The sequence below is a fragment of the Haliotis rubra genome, unplaced genomic scaffold (genome assembly GCF_003918875.1).
Source record: "Haliotis rubra isolate DU_JTF1 unplaced genomic scaffold, ASM391887v1 Scf199, whole genome shotgun sequence".
Lineage (NCBI taxonomy): Eukaryota > Metazoa > Mollusca > Gastropoda > Lepetellida > Haliotidae > Haliotis > Haliotis rubra.
The window spans coordinates 357,501-374,665 of NW_025765991.1; the positions used below are offsets into that span (position 1 = coordinate 357,501).

At 41.9% G+C, this 17,165-nt stretch overlaps 1 protein-coding gene across 1 annotated transcript in view; it reads left to right on the forward strand.

Annotated features, from left to right (window-relative positions):
* LOC124275172 (uncharacterized protein DDB_G0290685-like) overlaps positions 1–11,669 on the forward strand; it is a 44,052-nt gene extending 32,383 nt beyond the window's left edge. The window contains exon 5 of the mRNA XM_046710671.1: positions 11,533–11,669. Within this exon, the coding sequence (XP_046566627.1) occupies positions 11,533–11,669 (137 nt within the window). The remainder of the gene's footprint in view (positions 1–11,532) is intronic.
* The last annotated feature ends 5,496 nt before the right edge of the window (positions 11,670–17,165 follow it).

Below are 17,165 nucleotides of genomic sequence, written 5' to 3' on the forward strand. Positions count from 1 at the left end.
ACAGACACTCAACCACAGCCGTCTAATTCCACATAACCAAAGACACACCTTACCCACTTCGTCCAACCCACTCCAACCACAGCCGTCTAATTCACATAACCAAAGACACACCTTACCCACTTCGTTCAACTCACTCAACCACAGACACTCAACCACAGCCGTCTAATTCACATAACCAAAGACACACCTTACCCACTTCGTCCAACTCACTCATCCACAGACACTCAACCACAGCCGTCTAATTCACATAACCAAAGACACACCTTACCCGCTTCGTCCAGCTCACTCATCCACAGACGCTCAACCACAGCCGTCTAATTCATACATAACCAAAGACACACCTTACCCACTTCGTCCAACTCACTCATCCACAGACACTCAACCACAGCCGTCCAATTCACATAACCAAAGACACACCTACCCACTTCGTCCAACTCACTCAACCACAGCTGTCCAACTCACTCTACCAAAGACACACCTTACCCACTTCGTCCAACTCACTCATCCACAGACACTCAACCACAGCCGTCTAATTCACATAACCAAAGACACACCTTACCCACTTCGTCCAACTCACTCAACCACAGCCGTCCAATTCACATAACCAAAGACACACCTTACCCACTTCGTCCAACTCACTCATCCACAGACACTCAACCACAGCCGTCTAATTCATAACCAAAGACACACACCTTACCCACTTCGTCCAACTCACTCATCCACAGCTGTCTAACGCATAACCAAGGCGCACCTTACCCACTTCGTCCAACTCACTCAACCACAGCCGTCCAATTCCACGCAACCAAAGACACACCTTACCCACTTCGTCCAACTCACTCACCCACAGCCGTCCTAATTCACATAACCAAAGCACACACCTTACCCACTTCGTCCAACTCACTCAACCACAGCCGTCCAATTCACATAACCAAAGACACACCTTACCCACTTCGTCCAACTCACTCAACCACAGCCGTCCAATTCCACGCAACCAAAGACACACCTTACCCACTTCGTCCAACTCACTCAACCACAGACACATCACCAACCTCGTTTAGCTCACACACACACAGGCACACACACCTAACTCGTCCAACTCAGTCCACTCCACCGTCTCACAGACACACCCACGTACCTCATTCAGCCCACTCCTTTACACAGACACAAACCAGCTCGTCCAACTGATCCCAAGCAGACACACCTACCGAACGTACTGACACACATTCTATACCCCATAAGTCTATTTCCACATCCAAGTTTGTATGCTATGCACCATCCTCGGTATACCAGGGTATTACACCTCTATTCCGTTACGATAAATACCACGGCGCCATTCAGTGCCATAACGGAATATACATATTACATGTATACATGTCGGATAACGGAGGATAACGAAAGCGAATTTTAAGAATTAGGAGATAAACCTACTGTGTGGGAAAATCAGGGTATATAACGAAATTATAATAGCTCTAAATTTCATTTTAAAACCGAACGCGTAGCGTGAGGGTTTAAATGAACAATTAGAGCTATTATAATTTCGTTATATACTCCCGATTTTCAAAACAGTAGGTTTATCTCCATTATGACAATTTTATGAACAATTTCAGGTGGAGCTCTTTCTTTGGTTACGAGTCAATGCGTGAAGCGGCCTCGCATTCCAATCTCAGAGTGGGTATCGTCGAAACGGGGTGTTTGGTGGCAAACCGTCAATGACTAACAAACTCCAGATTCAGTAATAACAAATCACGTTTTGTTTTCAATGCATCAATCACCAATCATTAACCGATAAGTTGGAAAACATATATCAAATAAGTTTAAAAGCTTGGTTCACATTTGAAACTTACACCGTAGACCCTTTCCCCACCAGAATAGTGGCAGCAACCTCATGGCCTTGACCTTTGCTCGAAGTCATTGTTTACATTTACGTGCAAATTTGAAAGATGCGACAGGAGAGCCTCTGACAGTTTGCGCAAGGTTAACCTGATTGTATGACTGAGATAGTCTTTGATATCTAATTACTGGTACTGGTACAAAATTTAAGAGTAGGGGCGCTTTTGCTGTAACGAAGTCCGTGTTGTACCGAATTTAGATACTGTTGAATTTTGCGCCCTGTCAACCCGACGATTTCACGCACCTCTACGTCTGCGTGCGACAGATGTGGTGACTCTTACACTCATGTGTATTGTGCCAGCTCAAATTCGATTCTACGGATATTATTTTCTACATTTTTGGAAAGTGTTTTGTGACCTAGTGGCTTCAAAGCGTAGTGAATTCAAATTGAATCGGATTCGCTGGCATGTTCGCGAGTCTGTTGACAAAGAGCCAGATTTGTGGTGATATTTCCGAAAGGATGGATCAGGACACGAGGGTGTACCTCTGGCATAAACACGGTAAGGTAATTAATTATACTTTAATAGACTATTTTAGATCAAGCAGGTGTAATGGATAAGAGGGATCATGACTAAGCTAAATAACTTTTTTGAACGATATTATACATTTTAGAAAAATATGTTGGGCTAAACAGAACGGTTTGCAGATTCTGTAGATCTAATTGTGTTTTACTACCGCTAAATTTGAAACAGTACAAATTTCAAAATATCATTTTGTTTGAATTGATAACCCAACTGTTTATTTATGTGGACGGAAGGCATTAGAAATTTCTTCGGGTTCGATGTTAATGCATCCTCCGTTACCGGATCAAGATCAGTGGCGATATCGTTGACGAAAGCTGATAATAAATTTAACACGGGAATTTTGTAGCAGTCTATTGCTGGATCTATTCTGACATAACATAGAATCAACGTAAACAAATTTGTTTTTGCTGAATTTTTATTCGGAAAGCAGACGATGTTTTCATCTTGTTCGACTGAATATTTATTTCCATGCTTTCGAAGTACTTTTGTATGTATAAACACATATTGCTGTGATTTACGCAAGTAGTGAGTCGAGCCCGTCATCGCTAAATCCATCTTTAAAGATATATGTGTAATTTCCGACAGTAAAATCGCCGTAATTTATCGATGATATCGGTAGGTTGTTTGGTGTCCGCCATGTTAGTTAGCGCAGGCAAAATAGTGCATTACCGTAAACTAGCATGTATGATTGCGCACGGAAAACAGAGACCTGTATAACGTGATTATATACCTCTGAATGACTTTATCATCTCCATTCTACCATGACTTCAGTAAACACTGGATTGTGATTGGTTGAATTAAAGTCATTCAGAGGTATATAATCACGTTATACAGGTCTCTCTTTTCGTGCGCAATGGTTTACGGGTAATGCACTATTTTGTCTGCCCACTAACATGGCGGACACCAAACAACCTACCGATGCATCGATAAATTGCGGCGATTTTACTGTCGGAAATTACACATTTGTCTTTAAAGATGGATTTAGCGATGACGGCTCGACTCACTACTTGCGTAAATCACAGCAATAGGTGTTTATACATACAAAAGTACTTCGGAAAGCATGGAAAAAAATATTCAGTCGAACAAGATCAAAACATCGTCTGCTTTCCGAATAAAAATTCAGCAAAACAAATACATGTATGTTTACGTTGATTCTATGTTATGTCAGAATAGATCCAGCAATAGACTGCTACATAATTTCCGTGTTAAATTTATTATCAGCTTTCGTCAACGATATCGCCACTGATCTTGATCCGGTAACGGAGGATGCATTAACATCGAACGCCGAAGAAATTTTAATGCCTTCCGTCCACATAAATAAACAGTTGGGTTATCAATTCAAACAAAATGATATTTTGAAATTTGTACTGTTTCAAATTTAGAGGTAGTAAAACACAATAACAGAATCTGCAAACCGTTCTGTTTAGCCCAACATATTTTTTTTCTAAAAGTATATAATATCGTTGAAAAAGTTATTTAGCTTAGTCATGATCCCTCTTATCCATTACATTGCTTAATCTAAAGTAGTCTATTAAAGTATAATTAATTACCTTACCGTGTTTATGCCAGAGGTACACCCTCATGTCCTGATCCATCCTTTCGGAAATCACCACAAATCTGGCTCTTTGTCAACAGACTCGCGAACATGCCAGCGAATCCGATTCAATTTGAATTCACTACACTTTGAAGCCACTAGGTCACAAAACACTTTCCAAAATGTAGAAAATAATATCCGTAGAATCGAATTTGAGCACAAAGTACACACATGAGTGTGTAAGAGTCACCACAGCTGTCGCACGCAGACGTAGAGGTGCGTGAAATCGTCAAGTTGACAGGGCGCAAAATTCAACAGTATCTAAATTCGGTACAACACGGACTTCTCGTTACAGCAAAAGCGCCCCTACTCTTAAATTTTGTACCAGTACCAGTAATTAGATATCAAAGACTATCTCAGTCATACAATCAGGTTAACCTTGCGCAAACTGTCAGTGGCTCTCCTGTCGCATCTTTCCAAATGTAAACAATGACTTCGAGAAAAGGTCAAGGCCATGAGGTTGCTGCCACTATTCTGGTGGGGAAAGGGTCTACGGTGGAATTTTCAAATGTGAACCAAGCTTTTAAACTTATTTGATATATGTTTTCCAACTTATCAGTTAATGATTGGTGATTGATGCATTGAAAAACAAAACGTGATTTGTTATTACTGAATCTGGAGTTTGTTAGTCATTGACGGTTTGCCACCAAACACCCTGTTTCGGGCGATACCACTTGAGATTGGAATGCGAGGCCGCTTCACGTATTGACTCGTAACCAAAGAAAGAGCTCCACCTGAAATTGTTCATAAAATTGTCATGGTAGAATGGAGATAAACCTACTGTGTGGGAAAATCAGAGGTATATGAAACGAAATTATAATAGCTCTAAATTGTTCACCTAATTGTTTTCTCCTAATTATGCAGGATTCCTAACGGTAAAGCACGTTAGAAACGCTTGTTGTCAGCACTGCCAGAATTACGATAATCGGTCAGGAGAGCATGGAACAAGTCTATACAGGCCATATTCACATTGTAATCTTGGAAACGTGAACTGTTTATTCAGAAACGATTCATTTCGACCGATGTGCAATAATGTCTTCTTGGATGTCACGACACGCTGCGCCGATTCTATTGAAGATCTGTATTTCCTGTAAGCAATACTTATACCGGTTTAGTGTGTAAGACTCAGTCGATATGACTTGTGATCTGTCTGCTAATACAGAGTAGCCATGTAGCTAGTGATGGGCCGTGAGTTCCAGCTCATCCTCTGTACAGAACTGCCATAGGGAATTGTTTATCACAACCTTTGTTGCAGTCAACACTGAAGTTTAAAGGCTAAATACTATGTAACCATGACAATGTATTTTAGCAGAAGACAACCTCATGTGCAGCGAAGAAACTGATGATGATGACGACGACGACGACGACGACGACGATGATGATGATGATGATGATGATGATGATTATGATTATGCAGTGCTGAAGATCCGAGTTATAACTGGTCTTCGTCAAACCATGCTTGTCGTGTAAAGGTCCGGGTTAGAATATTGATCTTCAGTAACCCATGCTTGTCGTAAGAGGCGACTAAAGGGATCGGGTGGTCAAGCTAACTTTCCATCGCGTCAGTTGCTTAGATCGATGCTCATGGTTTTCGGCAATGGATTGTCTGGTCACCGATTATTTACAGACCACTGTCTTCTAGCCGGAATATTGCTGAGTGCCTCGTGCATATAAAACACACAAAAACATAGCACTTCTTGTATACTATGCTAAATACGAAACCACACATGTGTAAAGTTAAGTAACAAATATTCTATAAGAGAAACCTCGAGGGCATTAGCAGATAGAGATGAGAGGATGCTGTAAGTCTTGCTTTATTGCATATATGATCCGCGATCTGTAGGACAGACAAACCAACGCCCTGGATGTAGGAATATACAGATACTATCCATCAACGTCATCAGTGTGCGTGACAGTTGTCATCAACACACCTTACCCCATCCAACAGATGCACCAGCAGTCGTAGTCAGACTACAGGATATATCTCCCGATGACAATCTCCTGCACATCAGGAAGTTGATTGTATTACGGTAACCTGATTCTAGGGAAAGGAGCCATGCTGGGACATTGTTGAGATGTAATAACATACACGTGTTGTTGTGCATTCCTTCCGTAAACCATATCTCATGATGGGAATAAGTTGCAAGTGATTCCGTGACATTTGATTCTCAATAAAGCCATTACTTTCGTTTTAATGTTTGTATAAACTGAACACATTGCAGGTCACGTGAACTAGAGGACTACTGTGTCCTGATTGGTTGATAACAGAGTGGGCAGGGCTTGTTTTGTATTACTTCGGCGAATCAGGAGACTGATTTCGTATCGTATCATCGTGTTCTTTTTGTAATAATAATTAAACATGTCGACTGTCAAGTTATTGTGATTGACTTATTAATTTAACATTATACTGACTGACTGACTGACTGAGTTTGGTTTTACGCCGCTTTTAGCAATATTCCAGCAATATCACGGCGGGGGACACCTGAAATGGGCTTCACACATTGTACCCTAGACTAAGGCTTAGTCTCTGAATATATATAATTTGGATAGTAACAAACAAGCCCATTTATATTGAAAAGGAGCCCTAGGGAGACCAGAGATTCAGACCTGAGGAAATCTAGACTTGCTTTATTTAGGGCTTTAGCACTGCAGAGAGGGCTAGGCAGTAGGGAAAATAATGTTGTTCAGGGACTGTGAGACAGACTAATTGTACCCATGTGGGGATTCGAACCCGGGTCTTCGGCGTGACGAGCCAACGCTTTAACCACTAGACTACCCCACCGCCCCAATTTAAAATTATAAGAACTAACTTCAACATATATTCTATGGAGTTATAAGAAAAAGGGGCGGTGGGGTAGCCCAGTGGTTAAAGCGTTGGCTCGTCACGCCGAAGACCCGGGTTCGATTCCCCATATGGGCACAATGTGTTAAGCCCATTTCTGGTGTCCCCCCGCCGTGATATTGCTGGAATATTGCTAAAAGCGGCGTAAAACTAAACTCAGTCAGTCAGTCAGTATAAGAGAAAAATCATACTTTGCGTATATACACTACATGCAGTTATTAATACATTTATACCCCCATAAACGCTAAACAGTCTTTCTTATAAGCAATATCCTAACTGTCACAAAAATAGAATTCACTGCACGGTGTATCTATGTGAAAATAGAACCGGGGCTTTCTCTGTGACGAGCTAGGGCTTTAACCACTGGGCCACCTTCCCTGGCAGCGTTATATTAACGTCGGTCCTTAGACCCGAAGCCGACTAAAACCACTCGGACTCACAGCTTCCTGCAGGTCCTTATGACCGACAGCCTTTTGACTTTGACTGATCTGACATATCCCTATCTGAACATTCTGATTCAAACATTTCAGAAAACTTGGATCTTGACATGGATGTTGATTTTGTTGTAAAGGAAGACTAGTCAGTCACTATAGAGTTAAATTAAACTCTTTAACTCATATACGGAGAAACTTTATGTCTCGAAACGTCGCATCACCTGAATAAAGAAGTTGTTCATCCATAAAGTTTGTCCGTATATTACTCTCCAACGTCTAAATAATGTCACTCAAAGAAGTTATCTTTCACTCAGTTTGTTAGTTGTCGCATTTCTTTGTTTGCTGGGAATTACTTATATTGTAGGTAAAATATAGGGCCTACACGTTCTGATCAGGACCCACAACTTGTTATGGTTCTGGGTCCTTAGGGCCTGCAGCATTTCAGGGTTACGGGCGAACACTGCTCCCTTGTATAGCCGTTCATACTGGGGAGAACACATCTTGGAGAAACGATTATACTTAAAAGACGCTATGATGCATGATTCACGCGATCGAAAAGATCCTTACATTGTTAACTGACAATTAAATAGTACCGAGTCAATTATCACATCTAATGTTCCCTGTAATTATTCAGGTACAAATATGGATGATAGCGTACAAAAAAAACCCACATCAATATTTTATATCAAAATAATTACATCAATTTTTTTTTAAATGAGAGTCTAGGAATACAATGAATCGTATTGATGAAGGCCATACGTTGACGATCCAAGACGGCCAAACTGGTGCTCGGACCGTCGTCAAAACCAAGGATCGATACACGGTGACATGGACAACATGATGAGTTGAAGGAGCAACGTCATGGACGGCGACGAACGCCTGGACTCGTGGCAATGCCATTACTCACACGTGTGAAAAAATGTCCCTTGAGAGTACAAAGAAATGTGAGTTCTGAATCATCGTAGCGAAACAAAGTAGTTTGTTGAAGGGCCAGTGTGTTTTGTGTAGCCCATCAGGCTGATGAAGGGTTTGATATTGCAGGCCCGTTTGAATGAGACTTCAAATGTCGGGAAGTTATCAAAGGCTGTGGTTTGTATTCTCAAACGAACTAATAGATTTTGTCACGAAAAACGATGGTAGCTGCAACCGTGTCAGTCATGTTGCTATGAGACAATGGTCGTGTTGGGGTGTAGTAACGATCGGAACCAGTAGTCGGAGCTAGTCGCTATTGCCGTCAGTCAGGCTAATACAAAGTACCAAAGGTCGGGGATATGTGACTAAAACATACTAACTTGGCCGTCATGAATGTTCATTGTTTACAGATCAGCTAGGTCGGCTCTGTCACGATCTGTAGTCAATTATTAATCAGGTTCTAGCGTGACTTTACAGTTTGACCGCTATGATTTAATGCAAGCGACGGTTTTTCTTGTAAATATTTTATTCAAAATGAAGATGAATTTCTTGTGGATTGTTTCCGGTGTTGTTCTGTGGTCGCGACTCACGTGAATTTTACACAGAATTGGGGACTGAATCTTGTTTTATTTCTTTCACGGTTGTCTGAAAACAATCCGCGGCAGACAAACAGGTGCTCACTGACAAGGGGAGCTACTGATGCACGAATGGTGTTAAGAGGGACTGCACCATTGGCAAATCAAACGTGGGTTCCTAACTTCCTACAGTGTATCAAAGCTGTGAATTGAACTCAGATAGATAAAGATAAGATAAAAGATTTATTGTGCAAACGTTCCATACAGAAACAGTGACAATATTCTATAAACTACATAAACAAGATATATAATGAATCATATATATATGATGAGTAACAAAACATATAATAATACAAATGTATATAATAATAATAATGGCCTAGGACAATCAGATCTTCTATATTTGTTTAAAGTCGTACATGTGGTAGCAAATAATTTCTATACTACTTTGGGATCAGGGGCACATTATTGTATCATTACATGTGTAAAAAGGAGGTTAAATTTTTCAGTGGTAGTAAGTCTGAGAAAGTTATTAATTTTAGAGGAAAGGGAGTTAAATAAGGACTTTCTTGCATCTGAATATTTAGTACAACACGTGAAATGGTGTTCTTCAATCTCAACGACAGAGCATTTATCACAGAGACGGTCCTCCAAAGGTGTAGGTGATCTTGGCCTTGTACCCAGTTCAATTTTTAGCCTGTGATCACTCAGTCTTAGTTTTGTGAAGTGGATGCGGTGTTTTATTATCTTGCAGTGTTGTAGGTATGGTTCAAAGTTAATTTCAGATTTAAATTTTCTATATGTTCTAAGTTTGTTCCTTGTATTTAATGTGTTTGGTTTATCTTGAACAGATGAGTGGAACATGTCTGTAAATTTCAATTGGAGGTCCTTCAGTACAGACGAGGAAGTAAGATTACTTTCCTTGATGTTAAACTTATCTAAGATGCAACTGACCTTATAGTACCATCCAATTTTGTGTTTGGCAAAATCTGTCACGGTGCGGTGAGAGATCACCTTACTCACAAGCCTAGCCCCATGGGTCTCTTCATTTCTAGAAACACAGAATCGTGCCCCTAAGTAGTTGTAAATGTCTCGGTTTCATGGGTTTAGGGTCCCTATGGCAGAATCCCGACTCATTACCACATCTGTGTCGGTAGTATATATGTGTCAAATACACCATTAATAAACAACACTTTGACGGGTTTGGGGTCTTTTTCGATTGTCAATAATCGCATTTTTGTTATCAATATTGCAGTTTTAATACAACTTACACGAACATACGCATGGACAACTCTCATGTTCAGGAGAACGTCATATTTGTCGAGTGACGTGATGACGTCATCTCTGTTTGTGTGTCTATATAGACTTGTTACATTGCCCAGCTCTACTGGGACGTTATTACACAATATCCCCCCTTGTGTGTACACTGGCTGTTTATATCACTCCATCCGTATCAGGTGAACGTGGTATGTCAACACTACCTCCTCACGCCCTCCACGACCCGTATCTCCGTGTCGGTGGGACTTACACGATGCTGGGCAACCCTAGGCGCTAGTCTCATTATGCATCAGATAATCCACGTTTTACCACGCCCACTTGTGCATTAAAGTAGATAACGCCGATGTTCCCCACGCCTGTGTCCCTCGTTGTGCAATTGAGACGTCGAGGTCATTGATTTACACGAATGTACGGCACCGCTTCTTATTCAAGGTCAAGGTGACGTACACGTGGCAGTTATGCCATTTTTTCCTAATTTATATATCTGCGAAAAAGTCAAAATACAGAATGTGTTTTGGTGTGGACAGATAAATAAGTGGTTGATAGCGTGAGCACAGGAACGATGAAACATATTCTGTCGAATTAGGTTTTACGCCGTTTTTAGTTGTATTCCTAGAATACCACGGTGGCGAACACGGAAAATAGGTGCCGCATTGTACCCATGTAGGGAATGGAACCCGGGCTTTTGGATGTGACGAGCGAACGCTTTAACCACCATGCTACCACAGCATCTGTGGGCATTGAAAAGAATGGAGATTGCAACCACGTCAGTTATAGTCCTGCTTCGTCACATCGATTTGTAAGTATCAAAGTGCAGATAACGGAAAACAGTGCTATGACTGACTGACTGACTGAGTTTGGTTTTACGCCGCTTTTAGCAATATTCCAGCAACATCACGGCGGGGGACACCTGAAATGGGCTTCGCACATTGTACCCATGTGGGGATTCGAACCCGAGTCTTCAGCGTGACGAGCGGACGCTTTAACCACTAGGCTACCCCACCGCCCCCAACAGTGCTATGAGCAACAATGTACAACGTTTATACGCCCACGTCAATATCGAGGTTAGAATTGGTCTTCAGTCGCCCTTGCTACCTGTAGGAGTTAACTGACGGTATCTGGTGGGCATGCTCGTTTGATGCGGGTCATCGTATCTTCGTATTGCGCAGATCAATGCTCATGACATTAATCACTACTGCGGTTAACGCCGATTTAAACTGTTTTTCAGTTTAATATGACAACATGGCACATGTAGACATTTTATGGTGCTGAAGGATCACTGACAATAAGAATCTATGAGACCATGGATCCTTTTTATTTATGGATACTATCATGAAATTAGACTGTGTCCCAGCTGGACAAACTGTGAGTGAGCTACATAAAATGGCCAATGTCGTCGCTGGATGTTCACAAACCTGCCCTGTTATGTGTCATGTGTCATGTGTATGCCAATTAACACATTTTCTGTTTCTCCCTTCTACAGTTCCAGTGGCAGACAAAACACGCTCCATCATCCTACTGCCCAAACGAGGCCTTGTGGTGCCATCTGAATACTGCAGCTTCGGCAACGACAGCAGGGCGCTGGTTAGGGTCACCCCCAGAGTCTGGGTCAGTCCATGAAAGTGTCCCACAACAGCTGCTGATGGATAAGTGCACTTCCCTGTGGTGGTAATTTTACCGGAAGAGTAAATATGGAACACAAACTACTGAGTAGAGGGACGACTCCCTGGGATATAGTTAATTATCATCAATGCAGATCTCAAGACTGACGCTGTTCGACCACACCATAGGATGTTAAGACTAAAGTATTTCATACCTGCTGTTTGTATCCTAATTGTAAGCCAAAAGTCACTGTGTTCTTTAATCTGATTGGTTGAAAAACATGATCAAATGGTATTTGATTCCCGGAAATTCGCTGCTTTTATATACATACAAACATCGCTCACACCATTGTATTGTTTCGTCGTCAGCTGTGACGACGTCATTCAAATCATATTTTGACGTAAAGTCCGAATGACATCACAAATGAACAGTTCCAGATGCTACCATGGGAGACAGCCGAAACGGCCGGCTGATGACATTTCACTGCTGTACCCGTACTCGATGTCAATGAGTGCAGACACAAAAATATGTGTGGACCATTTGGTTTACTTTTGTGTTTACAATGTCGATAAACATGTGTTGGCCAATTTCCGTGTGTTATTGAGTATTTGATACACTCAATAACACCCGGAAAAAACCCAACACATGATGTTTATCTCCTAAATAAACTATGCGACTACCTGCTATTGCAGCACCTGTTGAATCGAACACCTGCATTACGTGTAGGTTTCCACCCGTGAAGATCCGGGTTACAATTGTTCTTCAATAACCCATGCTTGTCGTCGACTAACGGGATCGGGTGGTCAGGCTCGCTGACTTAGCTGACACATGTCATCGTATACCAATTGCGTAGATTGATGCTCACGATGTTGATCACGGCATTGTCTGGTCCATACTCGATTATTTACAGACCGCTACCATATAGCTGGAATATTGCTTGGTGCCGCGTTGAAAAACAAACAACCAAACAACCAGCATGTAGTTTTCGCAGTAATGTTGTTGTTACTTTAAGAGCTGTCTTCAGACATCTGGCTGACCTTCACCTCTTTGGGACTCATATTTGTGGGTGGGCTTGTATATATTGGGAGTCTTAGCATTGATAAAAACCTGTGAATTGATAAGATTTCTATTTTGGTTATGATATCATTTAATTTGTATAAATTCGTGGGATGTCTTTGGATGTTCTGCGTTTATGCGTTCGAGTTGCTGACCATTTGCCACGAAAGGAGATAGTTTGGCCTTCGCTATTGAATCTCATGCCTGAAGAGATGTACTACAGGGAGCGGAATTTAATAGCTATTCTTGGAGTTAGGTTGGGCTTGGTCTTGATATTCAAGTACTATAGACTAGCGCCTAGTCTGTAAACATTTAATTCTGAATAAAACAAGTAACTTAATATAAATTGAAAATGAGCCCCAGCGAACGCTCAGATCCTGAACCTGAAAATCCAGCCTCTCTAATTTAGTGGCAGAAAAGGCTGGCTGGAAGGGAAACTAGAGTGGTTCAGGGACTGTTAGACGGACTAGGCGAAAGGCCTGGCCGGAAGGGAAACTAGAGTGGTTCAGGGACTGTAAGACATACTAGGCGAAATGGCTGGCTGGAAGGGAAACTAGAGTGGTTCAGGGACTGTGAAACATGCTAGGCGAAAGGGCTGGCTGGAAGGGAAAATAATGTGGTTCAGGGACTGTGAGAGACTACAGTAACAAGGGGGGCTGTAGAATCGGATTGACTGCAAGATGTGTAAATATTGTCAAAGTGTTATCTGAAAGAGATGAGAATGAGATCTGGAGATGATAATGGGATGCAAGAGTTGGCAAGGGAAGTGAGAATGGAATTGAGGTGATTATTGTTTTTAGAAAATATCATTTGACTCTGCAAAAGAGACGAATACATTGTCTAAAACTCCGCGTTCCATTCCTGTGCACAGACAGTTGGCGGTGTTGCACGACTTGAGTAATTCTCTACTTTGACAACGGTAATGTCGTCACACAAGACAGCCATACTTCCACGACGAACCATTAATTCCCCCTTTGAAGACTCAGGAGATTTTGTCTATACGTCACAGAACGGCTTTGATCGTAATTGGGTAGCGGGGATTTAAACGACAAACAACGACCATGGTTATGAGACATCGCTATAGCTGTAGATAAAACAGGGTCTCATGATGCCGAGTAGTCAACGTCGTGACCCAGACTGTTGCCGGCCACGTTGCCCAGGCTGCAGCTGATCCCAACAGACGCAATATGAGGCAGAGCCAATGTTTGCACAATTGATATTGGTATTGACCACATCCGGATCATCATCCCCGCTAACATATAGATGTAACCCTGGAGGACAGATGCGCTAACCGCAGTCTTGCCGGTCTGTGGTTATTAACCATGGTTCTGCGTGGTGTTAGGTTCGGCACTTATTGTGTAGCACTCGCCAAAACAGAAATACCCCTGACACTAACTAAATATGGGACTAGAGCGTATTTAATCCATCTATTTGTCCCAGGGGAATATGGCGTATATGATCCGTGTACGTATATAATGCCGGTGGCCCATATGTATAGTATAGACAAAGACTTAGGTACTTGCTATGTTCACACTTACAGACACTGCTGGTGTTGCATGAGGTGGTTAAACCTCTTTTGACAATTTGACTGGTGGACCGATGTTGACCAATTTAAATGTGTCAGACCTGTGACGGCCGAATTCTCACGTGTCTCTGACGTTTACCATATATATATAATCGTTATTATTAATACAGCTAACCAGGTTATGATTGTGCAAATGTATTCCGATATTTCTTTTCATTTCATACATAAATAATAAAAGCATAATGAAACTTTAGTGACTGTGTTGCATCGATTTGATGTTCTGCGCGTCATTACGAACTATCTGACAGCTTTGCTTGCATTAAACAGGGACGGTACAATGTCAGCTTTGTCAAGCAGTACAACGCGTGTTATCCCCTAGTTGCCTGTTATAACATTACACTATCAGGACTTCAATGCTACTCCTTATCCTGGCCGCCATTTTGTATTATACATCGGGGTCACAGTATAAGCATACTAATTCGGGTACTGCCTACAAGTATGGTTGAGTAACGCTGCTACCTCTGTTGGCTCAAATGTTACTGTTTCAGTGATACCACTTCCTTGCAGACTTGGTATTGGGGGACGTGTCTCGTGTCTCTGATGTGTACAACTTTGGCGAAACCCACGAGATGGTTTGGGGTTGGCAACTTGAAAAACAATCCTACTCCTGGCGAATGTAGGATTCGAGTCAAACATCATCAGATCCTCCATCGGCAAAGGGAGACAATTCTAAAGTTAGCCTTGCATGGCAACAATCACACACCAGCATTCTGTATTTCTGAATATCTTGGATCGTGATATGACTTGCGGCAAAGCACCATCCACCAACTATTCACTGTGTTCGCCCATTCTCTCTATATGAACTGATGATGTACATATTTGTTTTAGATACGACCTAAACCACCACTGATTCACTCATGTATTGATAACGGAGGAGCACCTTACCAAAGGACGTTAAATGAAGGTATTTGTTGTTACCCTGCCTGCCGTTCGGGATTTCGAAATCAGTATACTATATCTGACTAGAGTATCCCTGTTACATTATGTTACGACTATTTTAACTTTTTTTTTGATCGGCATTCTAGAAGTTGGTGATTCAATAATGAAGCATACAACTTTATGGATGACAACTTCTTGTTTATTACATAGAGCGACCTTTCGGTGTAGATTCCTACGGGGCGGTGGGGTAGTCTAGTGGTTAAAGCGTTGGCTCGTCACGCCGAAGACCCGGGTTCGAATCCCCACATGGGTACAATGAGTGAAGCCCATTTCTGGTGTCCCCGCCGTGATATTGCTGGAATATTGCTAAAAGCGGCGTAAAACCAAACTCAGTCAGTCAGTCAGTAGATTCCTACACCGTTATCAAGCTAGAAGTGGCTTGATAACGGTGAAGGAATCTACACCGAAAGGTCGCTCTATGTAATGAACAAGAAGTTGTCATCCATTAAGTTGTATGTGCTTTATATTTAAACTTTATTCGCACAAGGGTCACAAGCGATTCTTAAGCGCGGAAAAGCAGAAGAGCGCTCTTGTGACGTATTCCTGAAGGCGACTGTCGTCAATCGTGTTGGGGTGCATGGCTCGAGATACTCATGTACAAGCATGTATACCTGTTGCAATCTTTGTGAGTGATATATACATCTTTGTACATCAACCATAAGTACTTGAGGGACGGTGGGGTAGCCTAGTGGTTAATGCGTTTGCTCGTCACGCCGAAGACCCAGGTTCGATTCACCACATTCACAATGTGTGAAGCCCGTTTCGTTCACCTGTGATTACCCTTCAGCGTCCGACTAACCACGGTACGACTGGGAAGTGTTGTTTCAATTCGCTGTCAGTATTGTAGCAAGGCTTCCTGTAAAACCTTCAAACAGCTATACTGCAGACCCATCATTGACTTGTGCTGGATTCGCATGTTATTCCCGGGAGGCAGGTGTTAAATAATCGTCTATGGCACTATGATTCGCTGTCCAGGGTTGCATCCCTTAGCGGTGCAAGAATCCTATGATTAAAGACGGCCTACTTTAGATCTAGGTGTGCCAGTATATACCTGTGCATTCACGAGGGTGGTAAGCATGTTCGATAGGCTATTGGCGTACGATATGTAACCTACAGACGTAATCAGTGATGAAATAGGACATACGTCATGTTGGCCTGTTATTCTGCATATTGTATTTGTGAGTTTACCAATATGTCCCAACTTACCCTGGATGGAATGACTGTAAACAACACTGTGTTGATGACTTCTGTTGCCCAAACAGCGCGAAACACGCTCTTAACACCAAAATAACTGAAACATTAAATGATTGCTGTCTCTACAAAGATGCCGAAACGCCATTAATCTTCAATGTGACACATCCACTATCTTGAATTTAAATGGGCAGAGTAAGGTTAGAAACTGTGGGTCCAATTGTTTCGTCATATGGTAGATAATCATAATATAACATATATGCAGATGAACCTTGCCGCTGAGTATTTACATTCGAGGTCAATGTTTGTTCTCCGTGTGCTGGGGTAACCATTAGTATTGGTGGTGCTCTATACACTGTAAAACTTTGCCGTAAAATATACGGTAACATCACGTGAAAATGCGACGGTAGAATTACGTTATGACAGTGGCACGGTGCAATGCCGTTAACGTCAATAATTTACGGGATTACGCCGTTTAACCCCAAACCATTGTGGCATATACGGCATTTTACTGTAGTGAATGATTCTGACGGTATAATACCGTTTAACCCCAAAGCATTGTGGGATACTGTCATCCACGCCGCCGCCATTTTACGTTGGGTTTGATTACACGAAGACGAATCGTTCCAGAATCAGCTGCCACAAGACTCATCTATTGGTAATTTGTACTATACGATGTCGAGAGTATGCAGATTAAGGACTTACATGTTCACTATTTAGCTTTTCTGTTGTTTCCAACTGTA